Source organism: Hyperolius riggenbachi, chromosome 2, assembly GCF_040937935.1.
Source record: "Hyperolius riggenbachi isolate aHypRig1 chromosome 2, aHypRig1.pri, whole genome shotgun sequence".
Taxonomy (NCBI): domain Eukaryota; kingdom Metazoa; phylum Chordata; class Amphibia; order Anura; family Hyperoliidae; genus Hyperolius; species Hyperolius riggenbachi.
This window is the reverse complement of record NC_090647.1, coordinates 482797833-482816494: the sequence shown is the minus strand read 5'-3', so window position 1 is coordinate 482816494 and position 18662 is coordinate 482797833. Positions and strand designations below refer to the sequence as shown.

The window sequence follows — 18662 nt, the reverse complement described above, 5'->3', positions numbered from 1 at the left end:
CTAGTTTCCTTCTGCAATTAAAGGACTACTGTAGGGGGGTAGGAGGAAAAAAGAACTTACCCGGGGCTTCTAATGGTCCCCCGCAGACATCTTGTACCCGCGCAGCCACTCACCGATGCTCTGGCCCCGCCTCTGGTTCACTTCTGGAATGTCCGACTTTAAGTTGGAAAACCACTGCGCCTGCACGCCCGTGCCTTTGCTCCCATTGATGTCACTAGGAGTGTATTGCGCAGGCCCAGTACAGTCTGTGCCTGCGCAGTACGCTCCTGGTGACATCAGTGAGGACACGGCCACTCAGGCGCAGTGATTTTCCGACTTTAAAGTTGGAAATTCCAGAAGTGAACCGGCAGCAGGGCTGTGCGGACACAGGATGCCTGCTGGGGACCATTAGAAGCCCCGGGTAAGTTCTACTCTGGTTTCCCCCTACCCCCCTACAGTAGTCCTTTAAATGTATGTAGAGCTTGCAAATTGCTGCAATCTGAAAGTTGGAAAACTTCTGTTGTAAAGACGTTACATTTGAAGTGAGGAGCGAATGCTCTCCTGCCCGGCACCTAACAACATCACTTCTATTTTTAGCTGGATCCCTTCTTGATGTAATGGGAATGGCAGACTGGGAAGAGATAACAGAAGTGATTGCTGAGTCACATGGAAGTGACCCTGAGCTATATACTGGCTGCTGATGTCACACTTGTCACTCTGCTATTGAGGTTCTGTCAGCAGACTGCTGTGTACTCTGGCCTAGATCCAAGCCTGCTCAGTCAGTCTTGCCTTTATGCGTTTAACAAACCATTCACCTGTGATTCCAATTCAGATAATTAAAGGTGTGTAACAAAGTTTTAGCACAGTCTTCAGAGAGTGACAAATGACCTCTGTGAGCTGTGGAGTCGCTGCTCCCCCCTTGCTGCGGTTTGAGGCTAGGTGCACACATGGCTGTGCGTGAAAGGTTGAGTTTAAGGTCGTGTGCAGTTTTTTTGTGTGTTTTTTTGTGTGTTCGCGTTTTCAAGCGTTTTGCATGCGTTTGTAAGCGTTTGCGGTTCGCATAGTCAAAGCGCATATTCGTTTTGTGTGCGTTTTATACTGCGCAAAAAAAAGCACATAAAAATGCATGAAAAACGCAATACATTATGCGCTACCATTGACTTTCATTATGTGCGTTTTTGAAAATTATGCAACAAAACCAGAGTTTTCAAAAAAGCATGTTTGAAACGCATACAAAACGCATATGCTTATGTTTAGCTTAACGAGTTTCTGGCACAAACATGCACAAAGGCCTTTCCTAGGAGCACATTTATTTACTGCAGCCCCATTGCAAAGTGAATAATAGCCTTACAAATGGCACAGGAAGCCATGAGAAGACAGCAGAGCCCCTCCTGCCTGGAGAATATTCTGCACATAGCCTGCTTTCCTGCTCACAACAAACACAACACTAATTACATACCAAGATCAGCGTGTAATTAGCTGATCACAGAGCTAACCCAGAAGATTTCATTCCGGTTCCAAATTCTGCCTGAACACAAGAAGCTCATCTTCTCTGCAGTTTCTACTGTAGAATTTAGAGTGTAGCATTTAGGATATGAGATCAACATGAGAACCTCTGGAACTGTTGTGTGAACACCAGTGCTTGGTTTGTATTGATGCGGTTATCCTCTATCAGTGGACCACTGCACTTGACAGCTTTGTACCGATTGATGCTGTACAGTTTTTGCGGCTTTTGATCCCCAATGAAAATTACCCTCCCTTTGATCGATAAACTGCCTGAAATGAATTTTGCTGAAATATTGATGGCCTTTATTATCAACTTCACTACTGAGGTTGTTTTCACAGTTCAGCGCAGCTCTGATTACTTTGGCAATAACGTTCTCACTATTTATCACACCTAAATGATCTATATATTGGTTTTTTTTTTGGGGGGGGGGGGGGGGTACCTTATATTCTATGCATTTTAAACAGAAAAAAAGGGTAAACCATGAAAAATACACTATCCATTTTCATCCATTACAGCTTTAAGGCTTGTTTCACACCAGGACATTGCGTTTTAGGGGACATTATAGTCGCATAACGTGCCCCTAACGCAATGGTGGTGCGAGAGAGAACGTTAGAGTGAGCCGCCTAACGCGGCTCTATCCGCATTAGGTCTCCCAGAGTGGCGCTGATTGGCCGGCGGGACCTCGTGAAGCGGAGTGAGACACTCCGCATCACGTGGTCCTGCCGGCCAATCAGCAGCCGCCAGTGCAGTGCATATTAAGTAGCCATGTGCGCGGCTACTGTAGTGGCATCTCCCCGCCTCCTCTCGCCCCCCACTGAGCATGTGAAAGCAGTCTAACGTGCACGTGTAAAGTACTGCATGCAGTACGTTATGTAGACGTACTGTGTTACAATGTAACGCAACGTGGGCACTGTGAACGGCCCATTGATTTTTCATTGCTGTGCGTTGGGGCGCGTTACAGGCTGCTCTAACGTGCGCCTGTAACGTCCCACTGTGAAACCAGCCTAAAGGATACCCGAACTGAAATGTGACATAATGAGATAGACGTGTATGTACAGTGCCTAGCACACAAATAACTATGCTGTGTTCATTTTTTTCTTTCTCTGCCTAAAAGAGTTCACTATCAGGTATGCAAATAGCTTACTCAGTCCTGACTCAGACAGGAAGTGACTACAGTGTGACCCTCACTGATAAGAAATTCCAACTATAAAACACTTTCCTAGCAGAAAATGGCTTCTGAGAGCAAGAAAGGGGGAATTTCTTATCAGTGAGGGTCACACTGTAGTCACTTCCTGTCTGAGTCAGGACTGAGTCAGGACATACCTGATGTTTAACTCTTTCAGGCAGAGAAAGAAAAAAAGGAACACAGCATAGTTATTTGTGTGCTAGGCACGTGTCTATCTCATTATGTCACATCTCAGTTCAGGTATCCTTTAATTCTTTCCACTCTGAGTTCTTTCCTAAAGGGAGTAGTTTCTGCTCTGATTTTTTTTTTTTTTTTTTTTGACATGCGCTCTCCCTCTTACTCACTCTCTCTCATTTTAACATGGAACATAACACCGTAACATGGTATACAGTGATGTGAAAAACTATTTGCCCTCTTCCTGATTTCTTATTCTTTTGCATGTTTGTCACACTTAAATGTTTCTGCTCATCAAAAACCGTTAACTATTAGTCAAAGATAACATAATTGAACACAAAATGCAGTTTTAAATGATGGTTTTTATTATGTAGTGAGAAAAAAAACTCAATCTACATGGCCCTGTGTGAAAAAGTGATTGCCCCCATTGTTAAAAAATAACTTAACTGTGGTTTATCACACCTGAGTTCAATTTCTGTAGTCACCCCCAGGCCTGATTACTGCCACACCTGTTTCCATCAAGAAATCACTTAAATAGAAGCTATCTGACACAGAGAAGTAGACCAAAAGCACCTCAAAAGCTAGACATCATGCCAAGATCCAAAGAAATTCAGGAACAAATGAGAACAAAAGTAATTGAGATCTATCAGTCTGGTAAAGGTTTTAAAGCCATTTTTAAAGCTTTGGGACTCAAGCGAACCACAGTGAGAGCCATTATCCACAAATGGCAAAAACATGGAACAGTGATGAACCTTCCCAGGAGTGGCCGACCGACCAAAATTACCCCAAGAGCGCAGAGAAAACTCATCCGAGAGGCCACAAAAGACCCCAGGACAACATGTAAAGAACTGCAGGCCTCACTTGCCTCAATTAAGGTCAGTGTTCACGACTTCACCATAAGAAAAAGACTGGGCAAAAACGGCCTGCATGGCTGATATCCAAGGCACAAACCACTTTTAAGCAAAAAGAACATTAAGGCTCGTCTCAATTTTGCTAAAAAAAAAAAACATCTCAATGATTGCCAAGACTTTTGGGAACATACCTTGTGGACCGACGAGACAAAAGTTGAACTTTTTGGAAGGTGCGTGTCCTGTTACATATGGCGTAGAAGTAACACAGCATTTCAGCAAAAGAACATCATACCAACAGTAAAATATGGTGGTGGTAGTGTGATGGTCTGGGGTTGTTTTGCTGCTTCAGGACCTGGAAGGCTTGCTGTGATAGATGGAACCATGAATTCTACTGTCTACCAAAAAATCCTGAAGGAGAATGTCCGGCCATCTGTTCGTCAACTGAAGCTGAAGCGATCTTGGGTGCTGCAGTAGGACAATGACCCAAAACACACCAGCAAACCCACCTCTGAATGGCTGAAGAAAAACAAAATGAAGACTTTGGAGTGGCCTAGTCAAAGTCCTGACCTGAATCCTATTGAGATGTTGTGGCATGACCTTAAAAAGGCGGTTCATGCTAGAAAACCCTCAAATAAAGCTGAATTACAACAATTCTGCAAAGATGAGTGGGCCAAAATTCCTCCAGAGCGCTGTAAAAGACTCGTTGCAAGTTATCGCAAACGCTTGATTGCAGTTATTGCTGCTAAGGGTGGCCCAACCAGTTATTAGGTTCAGGGGGCAATTTCATTTTCACACAGGGCCATGTAGGTTTTGAGGTTTTTTTCTCACTAAATAATAAAAACCATCATTTAAAACTGCATTTTGTGTTCAATTATGTTATCTTTGACTAATAGTTAACATTTTTTGATGAGCAGAAACATTTAAGTGTGACAAATATGCAAAAGAATAAGAAATCAGGAAGGGGGCAAATAGTTTTTTACATCACTGTATCTTATTTTAAAGAACACATTTTAACGTTTAATTTGATACCTTATTTGGACAGTTTGGCATCTTCTATTGGCTGGTAGCAGAGGAGAAAGCCAAGGTATGGTAAATTGAAAAACAGTTTCTTGGGTGTAATCCTGGCCTGCGTGAGCAAGTTTCGCAATAATAGCTGGTTTTATGCCTGCCACCTGGTGTCTTAATGTCCCTACACACAATGCAATCTTTGGTATTTCGATTGGGCATATTGGCAATAAAATACTGGCTACTATTTACACTCTCCGCCAGTCCATTCCATAGGATTCCATTGATTCTCTATGCAACTTTGCAAGCAATCTGCAAAGTAATCTGCAAGGAATCTGCGTTGAATCTGCTCAATGGAATCTGCAGACGGGAATCGGCAACTATTTTTTATTTAATAAAAAAAAAAAAAAACAGCAAAGAAACAGAAGTGACATTTAAATGTAAATCGAGGATTTCCGGTTTGTGGCTGGGGGAAACTACCTGTGTGGGAATGTAGTATTACATGCCCACTAAACGGCGCACAGTGATCGGCGGTTTGCAGCGGTCCCGATGCGCCGCAAACCGCCGCTGCAGGGATGTCCCGCCTAGCGGGACATACGAGCGCATCGAGTTTTTCCGTATGTCCCGCTGCGGGACATACGAGTGGAAAGGGTTTATTTGTGTTCATCATGTATCAGGCACAGACTTTATACTTTACTTACTGCTGTTTCTCTCTTCTCCTGCAATATTTATTTTGCACATGTTTACTCTGTCTTGTGTTGAATTCCCTGGGGAGGAGGGAGGTTTGCTGTCATTTCTTTTCAACTCCGTAGCCTTTTTATCAGCTCAGAGATAAACACTGTTCAGGATTTTGTAGAGAGGACAGTGCGGTGACTTATTTTCATTTCATTTACTCTGGTAGGAAGGGGTTTTTAACCTCCCTGGCGGTAATCCTGAGCTGCCGGGAGCTCAATGCAGAGTATACCTCGCAGCCGGCGTTTTTACTCACCTCCCAGGGGATCCAGACAGTGGTAGCTGTTCTCCTTCCTGTCCTCGGAGGCTCTGATTTAATCTGGTGAGATCGCCGTCATCGATCTCACCACAGAGTTGCAGCTCCACCCAGAGGACGGATGTAAAATTGCAGAGCTGCAGCCCACGGAGGTGAGCGAGTGCTGGGGCTGCTGCAGAGACTCTGGCAGCATGATTTTTTTCTTTTTTTTAGGGTCTGCAACGTTTTAGACCCCAAAATCTGGAAATAATCATACCGCCAGGGACTTTAATAAGAATGCCTGGATGGCAGTCCATTGAAGGCTTTTTGCAGAAATAATCAAATACAATTATCCCTTAAAGGACAACTGTAGTGAGAAGGATATGGAGGCTGCCATATTTATTTCCTTCTAAACAATACTAGTTGCCTGGCAGCCCTACTGGTCTATTTAGCTGCAGTAGTGCATGAATCACACCACAAACAAGCATGTAGCTAATCTTGTCAGATGTGATAATATTGTCAGAAACACCTGATCTGCTGCATGCTTGTTGTTGTGGCTAAAAGCATTAGAGGCAGAGGATCCGCAGGATAGCCAGGCAACTGGTATTGCTTAAAAGGAAAGAAATATATCAGCTTCCATCTCCCTCTCGCTTCAGATGTCCTTTAATGTGGATCTGCACAGTAAATGGTTAAAAAGACAATTTATTCAAAAACCCAAATCTCTGAAACCTAGTAGTCCATAAAATAACCCACTGCAAAACATGAAAACACTAAATTGATAATTTTGGTTATCCCCTCCATTATGCTGGCAGCCATGTAGTCTTGTTCTGCTATTGTTTAGGCAACCACAATACGCAGAAGTGTATTGTTTCCTAGGGTTCACTGACTCTGCAAATAGCATTCACATATTACTGTGCTGATGAAGTAATTCTCCCACAATGCTCCAGTGAGGCAGTAGGATTACATTTTGCCCATACAGAAATCTCTGCTGAAAGCTCCAGCACAGCTTTTTGTCTCTTGGCAAGAGAATGTTGTATATTGTGATATGAAAGCTGTTCATGGTGATTTGCAGTGTTGGTGTCAGGTCCGCTTTATATAAAATCCACACGTATACATTGGAAGTAGCTATTTGACATGTTGGAATAATACTTGGCCTTCAGCCAGTAGCTGGTAATGGAATCCTCATCTGCTTTATCATGAATATTGCTGTTGGTTGTCATGGATTATTCATATTCTTTGCTGCCTAATTATTGTATGAATGTGTGGCTAATGCTAATCTGTGACGGCGGGGGACTCAGTCTAGCTGCACTGTGACTGTCTTACTTCTCACAACTGTCTCTGTCCATTACTTCTCATTTTCTCTTTCTGTTCTCTGTTTCTAACAACCATAGTTATATTTATAGGCTGTATAGAGCAAGTTGTGCAAGTGCTGTGCCTAAAGCATGCAATACGTGTGATTACTGTACATGTATACCTAGGAACCGCAACTGCCTTCCCAGCTTTATAATAAACCCTTTCTAATGAAGTTTCCAAACCTTACTCAGTATCGCGTGCGTGAGAAGGCCTTGGGTGCACATCTCGCAGTATTTTGCAGCTTTTTATAGAATGAGCAGTAAAGCAAGCCACAGTCTGGTGCATTACTCATAGAGGGAAGAATGGGTGTCTTCTTTCACCCCATACAGGTAGTCCCTGACTTACGAATGACCTGCTGATATGAACAGCCCAAAACGTGACAGTTGATTATATGGGAACAAGTCAAAAAGACATTTCAAAAAGAAATTGCAGTTTTTGAGCAAATCGATAAAAAAAAAAAAAAAGTAAAAATGGCTTTTAAACCAGGAAAAATTACATTTTGCTGCAGTATACTGAGGGAGGGCACTGAAGGCCCGGGGGAACAGGTGACAGATGGGGGATGCTAGAAGCACAGGGGGGCATAGAGGAGATACAGGGGACAGAGATGGAACAGAGGGAGGCACAGCGGGACATAGAGGACATACAGGGGACAGAGATGGCACAGAGGGGGACACTGGAGGCACAGGGGGCATAGAGGAGATACAGGGGACAGAGATGGCACAGAGGGAGGCACAGCGGGACATAGAGGACATACAGGGGGCAGAGATGGCACAGAGGGGGACACTGGAGGCACAGGGGGCATAGAGGAGATACAGGGGACAGAGATGGCACAGAGGGAGGCACAGCGGGACATAGAGGACATACAGGGGGCAGAGATGGCACAGAGGGAGGCACAGCGGGACATAGAGGACATACAGGGGGCAGAGATGGCACAGAGGGAGGCACAGCGGGACATAGAGGACATACAGGGGGCAGAGATGGCACAGAGGGAGGCACAGCGGGACATAGAGGACATACAGGGGGCAGAGATGGCACAGAGGGAGGCACAGCGGGACATAGAGGACATACAGGGGGCAGAGATGGCACAGAGGGAGGCACAGCGGGACATAGAGGACATACAGGGGGCAGAGATGGCACAGAGGGAGGCACAGCGGGACATAGAGGACATACAGGGGGCAGAGATGGCACAGAGGGAGGCACAGCGGGACATAGAGGAGATACAGGGGACAGAGATGGCACAGAGGGAGGCACAGCGGGACATAGAGGACATACAGGGGACAGAGATGGCACAGAGGGGGACACTGGAGGAACAGGGGGCATAGAGGAGATACAGGGGACAGAGATGGCACAGAGGGAGGCACAGCGGGACATAGAGGACATACAGGGGACAGAGATGGCACAGAGGGAGGCACAGGGGGACATAAAGGACATACAGGGGACAGAGATGGCACATAGGGGGACACTGGAGGCACAGGGGGCAGAGAATAACAAAAGATCTAGATGCAAATAATTCTGAATTGCATGCATGCATAATGCAAATTGTATGCAACATGGAATCTCATGCTGAAACTATGTAAATTGTCATAAAAGTGGGTATCCTGAATAATTTACTGCATTCTACTGTATGTCATTGCAGTGCATCTTTAAAGGGAATCTGAAGTGAAAATAAACTTATGATATACCGGTAATCATTTGTATGTGTAGTACAGCTAAGAAGAAAAACATTAGGAGCAGAGACATAAGCCTAATATTGTTTCCAGTACTGAAAGAGTTGAAAAAAAAACTCCAGTTGTCATCTACGCAATAGAGCCATTGAGCTCCACAACTTTCAAAGTCGCAGAGAGCTCTGTCTTCTGAAGCTTGCTATCTCAACTGCCCGTCACTGTAATTTCTTTTTCTCTGCAGAGGACAGTTCAAAAGTTCACTGGCCTGCTCTGTAAAAACATTGGCCTGGTTCACATTGCACAAAAACCGTAGCGTTAAGCGGAGTGTAGAAGCGTATCTGTGGACGGATGCAATACATTTTAAATGCTGAGTGGTGTGTAAACTGCAAATATCAGAGAATGATGCAATGTTATTAAAAAAAAAAAAACTATATAACTGAAAATAAAAATATGAGAATATTTTCTTTGCTACTAATGTTCTAGTAATTATCCATACTACACAACCAATTCATTATATCATAATTTTTTTATGTTAGGTCTTTTGAGTTTTGAAAGCCTGATATACTCACCTTGAGGAATTGTTGTTTGAATATGGACTTCCCATTCAGTCAGCAAGGAATTATACAAGCTAATGGTAGTATTTTGTTTGAACAATGAGCTGAATCTTGTTTGTGTGCTGGGAGTTGGTTTGTGCTCCTTGATTGCGCGGCATCCTTGGTGCGTTGCTGCTTTCTTGTCATATGTCCAGTATAACCCCCTCTCCCCCCCCCCTCTTCCCCCTATGTCCTTGCTGACATTGCTGCCTGTGGACTTACCTGCTGCTAATACACTTTTCTTTTGTCATTTTAGCTCTGCTGTACAAGCCTATCGATCGTGTGACTCGAAGTACCTTAGTCCTGCATGTAAGTAGCCATGAATTTATTATTACTTATACTTACCTATTGGTGAAAACAAGTTAATGCAGATCTGAACTCAGAACTTCCTCTCTGCTCTAGTAGATATGCAACATCATAATCACCTTTAGGCTTCTTGCACACCAAGACGTTGCATTAGGTGCCACGTTAAGGTCGCATAACGTGCACCTAACGCATCGTATGGTGCTGCAAGAGAGGACGGTAGAGTGAGCCGCGTTAGGCGGCTCTATTCCTATAAGGTCTCCCAGAGTGGCGCTGATTGGCCGGCGGGACCACGTGATGCGGAGCGAGACACTCCGCATCACGTGGTCCCGCCGGCCAATCAGCTGCCGCCAGTGCAGTGAATATTAAGTAGCCATGTGCGCAGCTACTGTAGCTGGCTCTCCCCGCCTCCTCTCTGCCCCCCACTGAGCATGTGCAAACAGTCTAACGCGGCTATAGCCGCTCCAACGCCGTAGCATGCTGCACTTTCGGGAGAACGTGCAGCGTTACATGTAACGCAACGTGGGCTGTATGAACAGCCCACTTGTGTTACATTGCTGTGCGTCTCTGTGTGTAAGCAGCCTTAAAGAAAAACATTTTTATTACAGCTGATACAAATCCTGCAATAAATCTGCAGTGTATCTACTTCATGCTTTCATGGAAGCAGGCATAGGTTTTCATCCTATGCTTACAAATTAGCTGCTCTGCTGAGGCAGCCAGCTGGCACACCTGAGAGATCAAATTACACTTGTGATTAGACACAGATGAGGGGGATTAGACAGGCTAAACTCTCTAAATACATACTGGGTGCATTTCACAGTGGTTTCCTGTCTTTTACAAGAGTTCCGCGTTAAATTGTAACCTCAATCATAGTTCTGCAGCTAACCAGACAGCATAGTGTTATTGGTAATTTGAGTTTTCATTTTTTGTTTCTTCAATACTTTAACCACGTTTAGCTACAAACAGTAGGTATTCTCTTTAGAACTTCCGATCTGTAAGGCAGGGGTCACACTTGTCGGCTTTCATGCGCGTTTTCTGCACAGAAAAACTGTTTTCAACTGAGAACTCATGTTAATCAATGAGATAGGTCACACTTGAATGTAGATTTTGCGCGCAGAAAAAAAACTGACATCTTGCGCAATTTGTCAGTTTTCTCTATAAATTACATTAGCTGTTGTAAGGTAGAGGTCACATTTGTCTTTCAGTTTTCTGAAAAGTGTAGAAACTGAAAGACAAGTGTGACCCCTGACTTACAGTTAAGGCCTCGTTCACATCTGCTGCGCTGAAAAACGTGTTAAAGCGCATGGTAAAAAACGCATGCGCTTGTGCGCGCTTTAGTCCGCGTTTCTGTGCGTTGCGCTGCGCTTCTTTAAAGCACGTTTTGCTTACTGTAGCAGCAGCAGTTGTCAATAAAACTTTGTTTTTGTATGTAAATGTATTTTTTTCTCCAATTAGGGGTAAAAAACGCATGCGCTTCTATGCGCTTGTACGCGCTTCTATGCGCTAAAAAAGCGGACCCATTCACTTGCATTGCTGTGCGCTTTCCAGCTCAACGCACAGAAATGCCTGCAACACTACGTTTCTGTAACGCTGCTCAGCGCAGCTCATAGATGTGAACCAGCTACATTTAGTTACATGGACAAATCAATACCTTGCTGAACGCACAGGGCAGTGCGCTGTGGAAAGCGCACAGAAACGGCCCTGATGTGAACGAGGCCAAAAGTTGGCAGTGTTTGGAATATGACCATCTCCCAATATGGTGTCTTTGTTACAAAAGTATTGAATTGAATTAATGTCTCAACACAAAAGGACAGTGGACAAATGGGAAATTACAACAACCAATAAAAAGTAGAACATTGTGAAAATAAATATTTTTTCATGCACAATGCCAACAAAAATGTATATATTATCAACAAGAATGAGAATTGGCTCTTGGGTGCATGAAAAAAATACAAAAGCTTTATTAAGAATTATATTAATATGGTAGAAAAGACATACAAAATCTCATCATAATCCTATAACAAAGAAAAACACAAACAAACCCCCATAAAAGATCAATATTCTATCTCCATCTGGGTAATATGAAAAGTAGGGCTGCAGTCCCTAGACCTCATAGGTATATACCTATATATAGGTATATACAATATGCATGTATACAGAGAATACATTCTACATTTTCTACTCTAGAGGAGACTGAGGCCCCTCCCACCTCCTGCAGCTGCAGGCAGGCCAGGCTGTATGTGGCTCATTGGAGATAACATTCTTGGTCTGCCAGTGATGTGAGGAGATGTCACTGATGTCCTTGCTCCCTGGATAAGCTGCCTTGATGCCTGCCAATATGGCACATGGAGGCTGTAAATGAGGGAGTACGCAGGAAAATTACGTTTCTATGAGGTACACTTGTAGCTGCTCCAGCATGTATTCTAATGTTTGTCACTATGGTGCCTCTTTCAAGAAAACATGAAGCGAAAATAAACGTATGAATTAATGAATTGTATGTGTAGTGTGGATAATAGAACAATAATTGCAAAGAAAAAGAGTCTCCTATTGTTTTCCAGTACAGCAGGGGTAGGGCACCTATGGCTCGGGAGCCAGATGTGGCTCTTTTGATGGCTACATCTGGCTCACAGACGAATCAGTAGGGGTTGACTCACTAAGCTACACTGCCCGGGCCCGTTTCCACTAGAGCGAATCCGCATGCGTTCTCTGCATGCGGATTCGCATAACCAATACAAGTGGATGGCCCTGTTTCCATTTGTCAGTTTTTTCCTGCGTTTTCCTGTGCAGGATTTTTCTGCACGGTAGAGCCTGCAGAATTCGCCTGCGTGAGGAATGCAGGCAATTCGCAGGCTATGTATTTAATAGGGAAAACGCGCATGCGTTTTTTGCCGCGATTTCGCGTGCGAATTCGCATGAAAACTAATGTAAATTGAACCAGGCAGTGACATGGTTAAATTCGCATATACCCTGCCTATGCGAAATCGCGGCAAAAACCGCACGCGGAATCGCATCGGCATGCAATTTCGTCAGCGGTGGAATCCCAGTGATTCGCACCGCACTAGTGGAAACGAGCCCTAGTGTGGCAGCAAAAATACAATTTTCAAAGTAGGCACACTACTGCTGTAGCATGCACTGCTAACTTACTCGCACCCTCCCCAAAAGACGAGTCTGACACTTCCGCTGCCTAGACTAGAGGATCAACTGTATACACATCACCATGGCAACAGGGACGTGAGCTCTCTGCTGCGCATGCGCACTGTCCCAGTTTGAAACCTATTGTATGGCTCTCACAGAATTGCATTTTAAATAATGTGGCGTTTATGGCTCTCTCAGCCAAATAGGTTCCTGACCCCTGCAGTACAGGAATAGTTTAAAGCTAATGGGATCCCATATTTAAATAAATAAAGGTCCGATACCTAAGGAGAGGGTAGGCTCAGTCCTAATGAGCCTTCCCTCTCCTCTCCCACTGCCGTCGGTGCTGTGCTAGCTCCCTCGTTCGCATCCGCCGCCGCAGGGACTTCGGAAGTCTTCGGGAGCCGAGACCTCCCGAACTCGGGAGCACTCGGGCTCCCGAAGCATTTCCGAAGCCTCCCTTCGGCGGGGGAACAGCGGTATTTGACCGAAACGGTTGAATACCACTACGGGGGAGCCAGCGCAACGACGAGGACCGGGAGAGGAGAGGGGAAAGCTCTATGGGACCCAGAGCCTCCCTCTCCTTAGGTGAGTATCTGACTTTTTTTATTTAAAACTGGTTCCCATTCACTTTAAAAAATATCGGCTGTTATCTATGCAAAAGAGCTTCTCTGAGCTATTCGACACACTGGGTCGAATACAGTCCTGTTTTCTGAAGCAGCCAAGAAACAGTGAGAGACAGCTTGAGATAAGGTTTTACGCCAGGAGAGGTCAAAGGATCATTATTTCTATGTTGTTTTATCGCTTAAAAGCCAGTGTGGTTTTACAACTGCAACTGTGACAGAATAATGCAATGTTATAAAAAAAGAGACTTTCCTCTTTACATATAATTCATTATCTCATAAGTTTTTATTTTTCGCTTCATGTTTACGTTAAAGGATGAGGCATGCCTTGTTACTCAGAAGGGCAGCCAAAGTATTAGGGTTGGGCAGAAGAGGATTACGTTTTTAGGGTAGCAGTTTGCAGAGTATTCGCTCAATGTGGCAATAGCCCCTTCAGTGGTCTTTTACAATGCAGGTGACATTCTGAAATAATTCAGTCTTTCCTACTCTTACACCACACTGATACTGCTAAATAATTTAAATTGTAGCTTTAAAATGTATCTTTCCACTGCATTTATAAAGACTGAAATATGAATAGAGGTGGTAGGGAGAGTAGGGCCTGTTTGCACTTGTGCCACGTGCGGCTGCACTTCCGGATCTGCAGGTATGCAGACAATGGGATTCACAGCCTCAACAGATGGCAATGTCAGCCGAATCACTAGGGCAAGCGATTTGACCGGCGGTGCCTTTGTTTCCTATGGCAGAGTTTCCACGCACGATTTGCCTGCCGGGAAACTCTGTGCAGATTCGGCGCAGAAGCCGCACTACTGGAAACCGGCCCTGACACATCCTTAGGCTCCCTGGACACTACATGCGATTCAGATTTCCGATTTTTAATCTGTACTGCATGCTGCGTTTTTCTTTTGATAGCATCCAGGGAAAATCGGAATCACAAATCAGATTTGCGGTGTGCAGAGAGCCTAAAGGGGACTTTTCAAGTACACTTTGATGCACTTCAAAAAGCAGATTGCGGCCGTTTTGCCGATCGCAAAAAACATCGCAAATAACATGTAAATTACAGTGCTATTTTTCCACTAGCACAATTTATTTTTTCCTGAGTCGCAATCACTGGCAGGTGCGTTTTTTTTTTCTTTTGTACAGTTGCGCCACCTACCTTGCGGCAGGGAAAATGGAAGGCAACGAGAATACAATGCAGTGCGATTGTGCTTGCGATCGTGTTTCCTAGTGGAAAAGGACTTTAATAAATTTGTGCATATACATGTAATTGCTGCATACAATAGAGTAGAGAATTCACATACCGGAAAATTGCTGAGTGCAGGGTGCGGTGGGTGCAGGGACTGAGAGCCTTACGGCCATTCCGCGCACATGCGCTTCTACAGAGGCTTCTGCATTTCTTGCAGCCTCTGTAGAAGCGCATTTGCGCGAAACAGCCGTAAGGCTCTCAGTCCCTGCACCCACCGCACGCTGCACTTAGCAATTTTCCAGTATGTGAATTCTCTACTCTATTGTATGCACTGTATGTAGTAACTACATGTACTGTATATTCACAAGTTTATTAAAGTCAATTGATAGCAGTGCTGGCGTTCTTCTCTCCTTTGGAACACAGATGCCTCTGCAGCTTTAGCACGCTATTTGTCCTATAGACACACCGGATATCTGCGTTTAGACACCCCTCTCCCCCATCCCCACTGTTGTACTGCAGTGCCAGCGCTCTTGCCCTCTCCTAACCTGCTTCTAGTGGAAAAGAACCCGCAAGGACAACTGAAGTGAGTGGGATATAGGGGCTGCCATATTTATTTGCTTTTAACCTCCTGGGCGTTCAGTCTCTGCTGGATTTTTGTGCAAAAAGTGATCCAATTAATGGTCATAACCTTTTTCCTGTAACTTACCAAAATGTGGCAAGCAAGGGTCTAGTGACCATTTTGAGTGTAATAAAAGCTTGAAACGCAAAATCAAAACTGAATTTCAAAATTACTCCCCAAAATCTCTGATCGTTTACCGTATACGTCTGAACTGCAGCTTCTCAACCTGCACTAATATGAATGTAAAGGTGGCCGTACATCTAGCAGTGATGGGCAGATTCGACCAAGAGACAGATCTCTCTCTGATCTAATCTGATTGGAGGAAGATCTGTCAGCTGCCCGTACACTGCAGGCCGATTCCTGATCAATTTCAACATAAAATCTCTCAGGAATCGTCTGTCCGCTTCCCCCCAGTGTGTAAATGTACCCCCCTTGTGTGCATTTATACATTACCTGTCCTGTGTCACCTACTGCGAGGAGCCCATCTATCTACGGAATCCCCCGCAGGTTATTGTATTGAATTCAATACAAAAAAAATGTATAATAAAAGTTTTCCACCAGAGGTTGATGATGCTGTGTGACCCTGGTGTCATCAACACAGATCACTGGGGAACATGTCACTATCATGGCGAGGGATCAGCATGCCACTTGGTGAGTATAAGCTGACTTGAGTATAAGCCCCCCCCCACATGTCTCCCCCATGTCTCCCCCATGTGCGTGATGCAGAATACGCTTTAGAAGCTAGGCCTCAGCTTCCAATCAGGGAAGTTTTTAGGCTAAATTGCTCTCAGGGAGAGGGTGTAAAAATTGCATGTCTAAGTTCGTTTTGTATGTTTATCCAGCATGTGGATGCATACGGGGCAGCATGGTGGCGTAGTGGTTAGCTCTCTCGCCTTGCAGCGCTGGGTCCCTGGTTCGAATCCCAGCCAGGGCACTATCTGCAAAGAGTTTGTATGTTCTCTCCGTGTCTGCGTGGGTTTCCTCCGGGCACTCCGGTTTCCTCCCACATTCCAAAAACATACAGATAAGTTAATTGGCTGCCCCTAAAAATTGGCCCTAGACTACAGTACTTACACTACATAATATAGACATATGGCAATGGTAGGGATTAGATTGTGAGCTCCTTTGAGGGACAGTTAGTGGCAAGATATATATATATATATATATATATACACTGTACAGCGCTGCGTAATATGTCGGCGCTATATAAATACTAAATAATAATAATAATAATAATAATACAGAAGTGTGTTGACTTGCACTTGTGCAGCCGGCCATCGCCCTCTAGTGTCAGCAAAGCACGGTACAGCGATGACCTCCGCACATGTTGCTACCATATATAGAAGTGTTAAAGCAAAGAATTGTTTGTAGATACCGACACTATTCATGATGGGAAAGTGATTACACTTGCTGTTTTGTTTGTTTTTTTCAAATGAAAAGATGTGAGGACTACATATATTTGGCATCTGTAATACAGCTAGGCTATCTAACTATAGTTTTATACTCTAAGCAAATGCAATGCCTGGGTCTCAAGGCCTTTCCAAGTATAAATTTCTCATAGCAGGCCATCACTTGATGTTCACAGTAGATCCCATGCGATCAGTTTCTGTGCTTCAGAAATTACCATTCCATGATTCCAGCAAAGCTCAGCTAAGTATATGTCTGGGAGTATCCTAACTCCTCACCACAGGCTGTTTTCTTCTCCTTTGATTGCTTATTTCTAAGTTAATGACACAATTAAACATTGTGGGCCTATCAGACTCTAAGGTGATTAGGAATAAAGAGACTGTACTTTATAAACACTACAGTTAGAGGAACCTGGGTCAAGCAGAATTGGAGGACACTCACATAGCAGAGTTTTGGAGTATAATGAAAACAGTTTATAATAAGTCTCAGCCTTATTACTTCAACCATATTAGAATATCAAAACTGGTTATCCACGTCATTGGAGATTTGCAAATTCTACATGTAGTAGTTCTGTTGTGTGCTCTGTTATCGCCCAATCCAGCTGTAAGATGTCTGCAGAGATGCTCGCTGGACTGGGTGTCATTTGGGGCACATCTGACCTACCCCAAACTTCTCATCACCTTCGCACAGCTGCAGTGGTCTCATCTGCATTGTATTTTACCTGATCACTATTGTTTCTCACTATGGTTTACAACTTCTGTTCATCATCTTTTTTCCTCTGGACCACCAAGGTTCACAGTGAAGACACAGAGGTCTGAGACACAGGAAGTGAGGAAGTTCTTCCCCTCCCCCCCCCAATTGGGGACACAGACAGCAGTAAAAGTCAGAATTAAAATTTTTCTTCTGGAGTTAAAGTGGACATGAACTCATAACTTCCTCTCGGCTCTAAAAGATAAGCAACCGCATAATAACCTTTAAAGAAAGACATTTCTTTGTTACAGCTGATACAAATCCTGCAGTGTCTACTTCCTGCTTTCATGGAAGCAGCTATAGGGTTAGCATCCTGTTTTTACAAATTAGCTGCCCTGCCGAGGCAGCCAGCTGACGCAGCTGAGATCAAGTTACATTTGTGATTAGTCACAGATGATGGGGAATTGGACAGGCAAAACTCTCTGCATACATACACAGGGTGCATTTATCGGTTTTCCTTCTGTCCTGTGCAAGAGTTCAGATAAGTCTTTCTAAAGGTGGCCACTAATGATCCACTCTTTTTCATCCAATCTTACCAAATCTATGTAGTAGAAGTGTAAACTGAGTGAATATATTGAGAAGATACTATAGGCAGTCCCTTATATTACATAGAGGTACAGACTAACCTACAAGCTCATGGTGACCCAGAACTCATTGGAGTGTGTAAGGGACTACAATGGTCCTAAAAGACCCCTTACTAAGATGTTAAGAAAAACAAAAGTTTGCTTTCCTAAAACAGAAAGAATTTGCGATAATTCAGGTTGTAGTGAGCTTGAGATGTCTCCCAGTGCATCACTGCTGAATATATGCAAATTAACCATTGTACCCTTAGAAGCTAAACACACATTCAGCAGTTGTGCTCTGGGAGACATCTCAAGCTCACTCCAACCTGAATTATCGCAAATTCTTTCTGTTTTAGGAAAGCAAACTTTTGTTTTTCTTAACATCTTATTAAGGAGGCTTTTAGGACCATTGTAGTCCCTTACACGCTCCAATGAGTTCTGGGTCACTATGAGCTTGCTGGTTAGTCTGTACCTCTCGGATTTACAAGCCCTACTCCATAGAGCCAAATTAATCCATGCCATGCACTGATGAGGATCAAACAATCTGAAACAGTCTGTATGCATGTTGGATTATTATGGCTCTGTACAAATTAACAAGCTGACACATCATTGCATTCCAGCGGTTCTGAAGGTGTGTTTAGCTTCTAAGGGTACAATGGTTAATTTGCATATATTCAGCAGTGTTGCTCTGGGAGACATCTCAAGCTCACTCCAACCTGAATTATCGCAAATTCTTTCTGTTTTAGGAAAGCAAACTTTTGTTTATATTACATAGAAACACCTTTAAGATCAGTCCTATATCT

The 18662-nt window shown here is 43.9% G+C and overlaps 1 protein-coding gene across 7 annotated transcripts in view; it reads left to right on the top strand.

The window, feature by feature from the left end:
- ABR (ABR activator of RhoGEF and GTPase) overlaps positions 1-18662 on the top strand; it is a 669248-nt gene that overhangs the window by 494027 nt on the left and 156559 nt on the right. For all 7 annotated transcript variants that reach the window (XM_068270301.1, XM_068270303.1, XM_068270302.1 and 4 more), the window contains one exon: positions 9536-9588. In XM_068270301.1, the coding sequence (XP_068126402.1) occupies positions 9536-9588 (53 nt within the window). The remainder of the gene's footprint in view (positions 1-9535; positions 9589-18662) is intronic.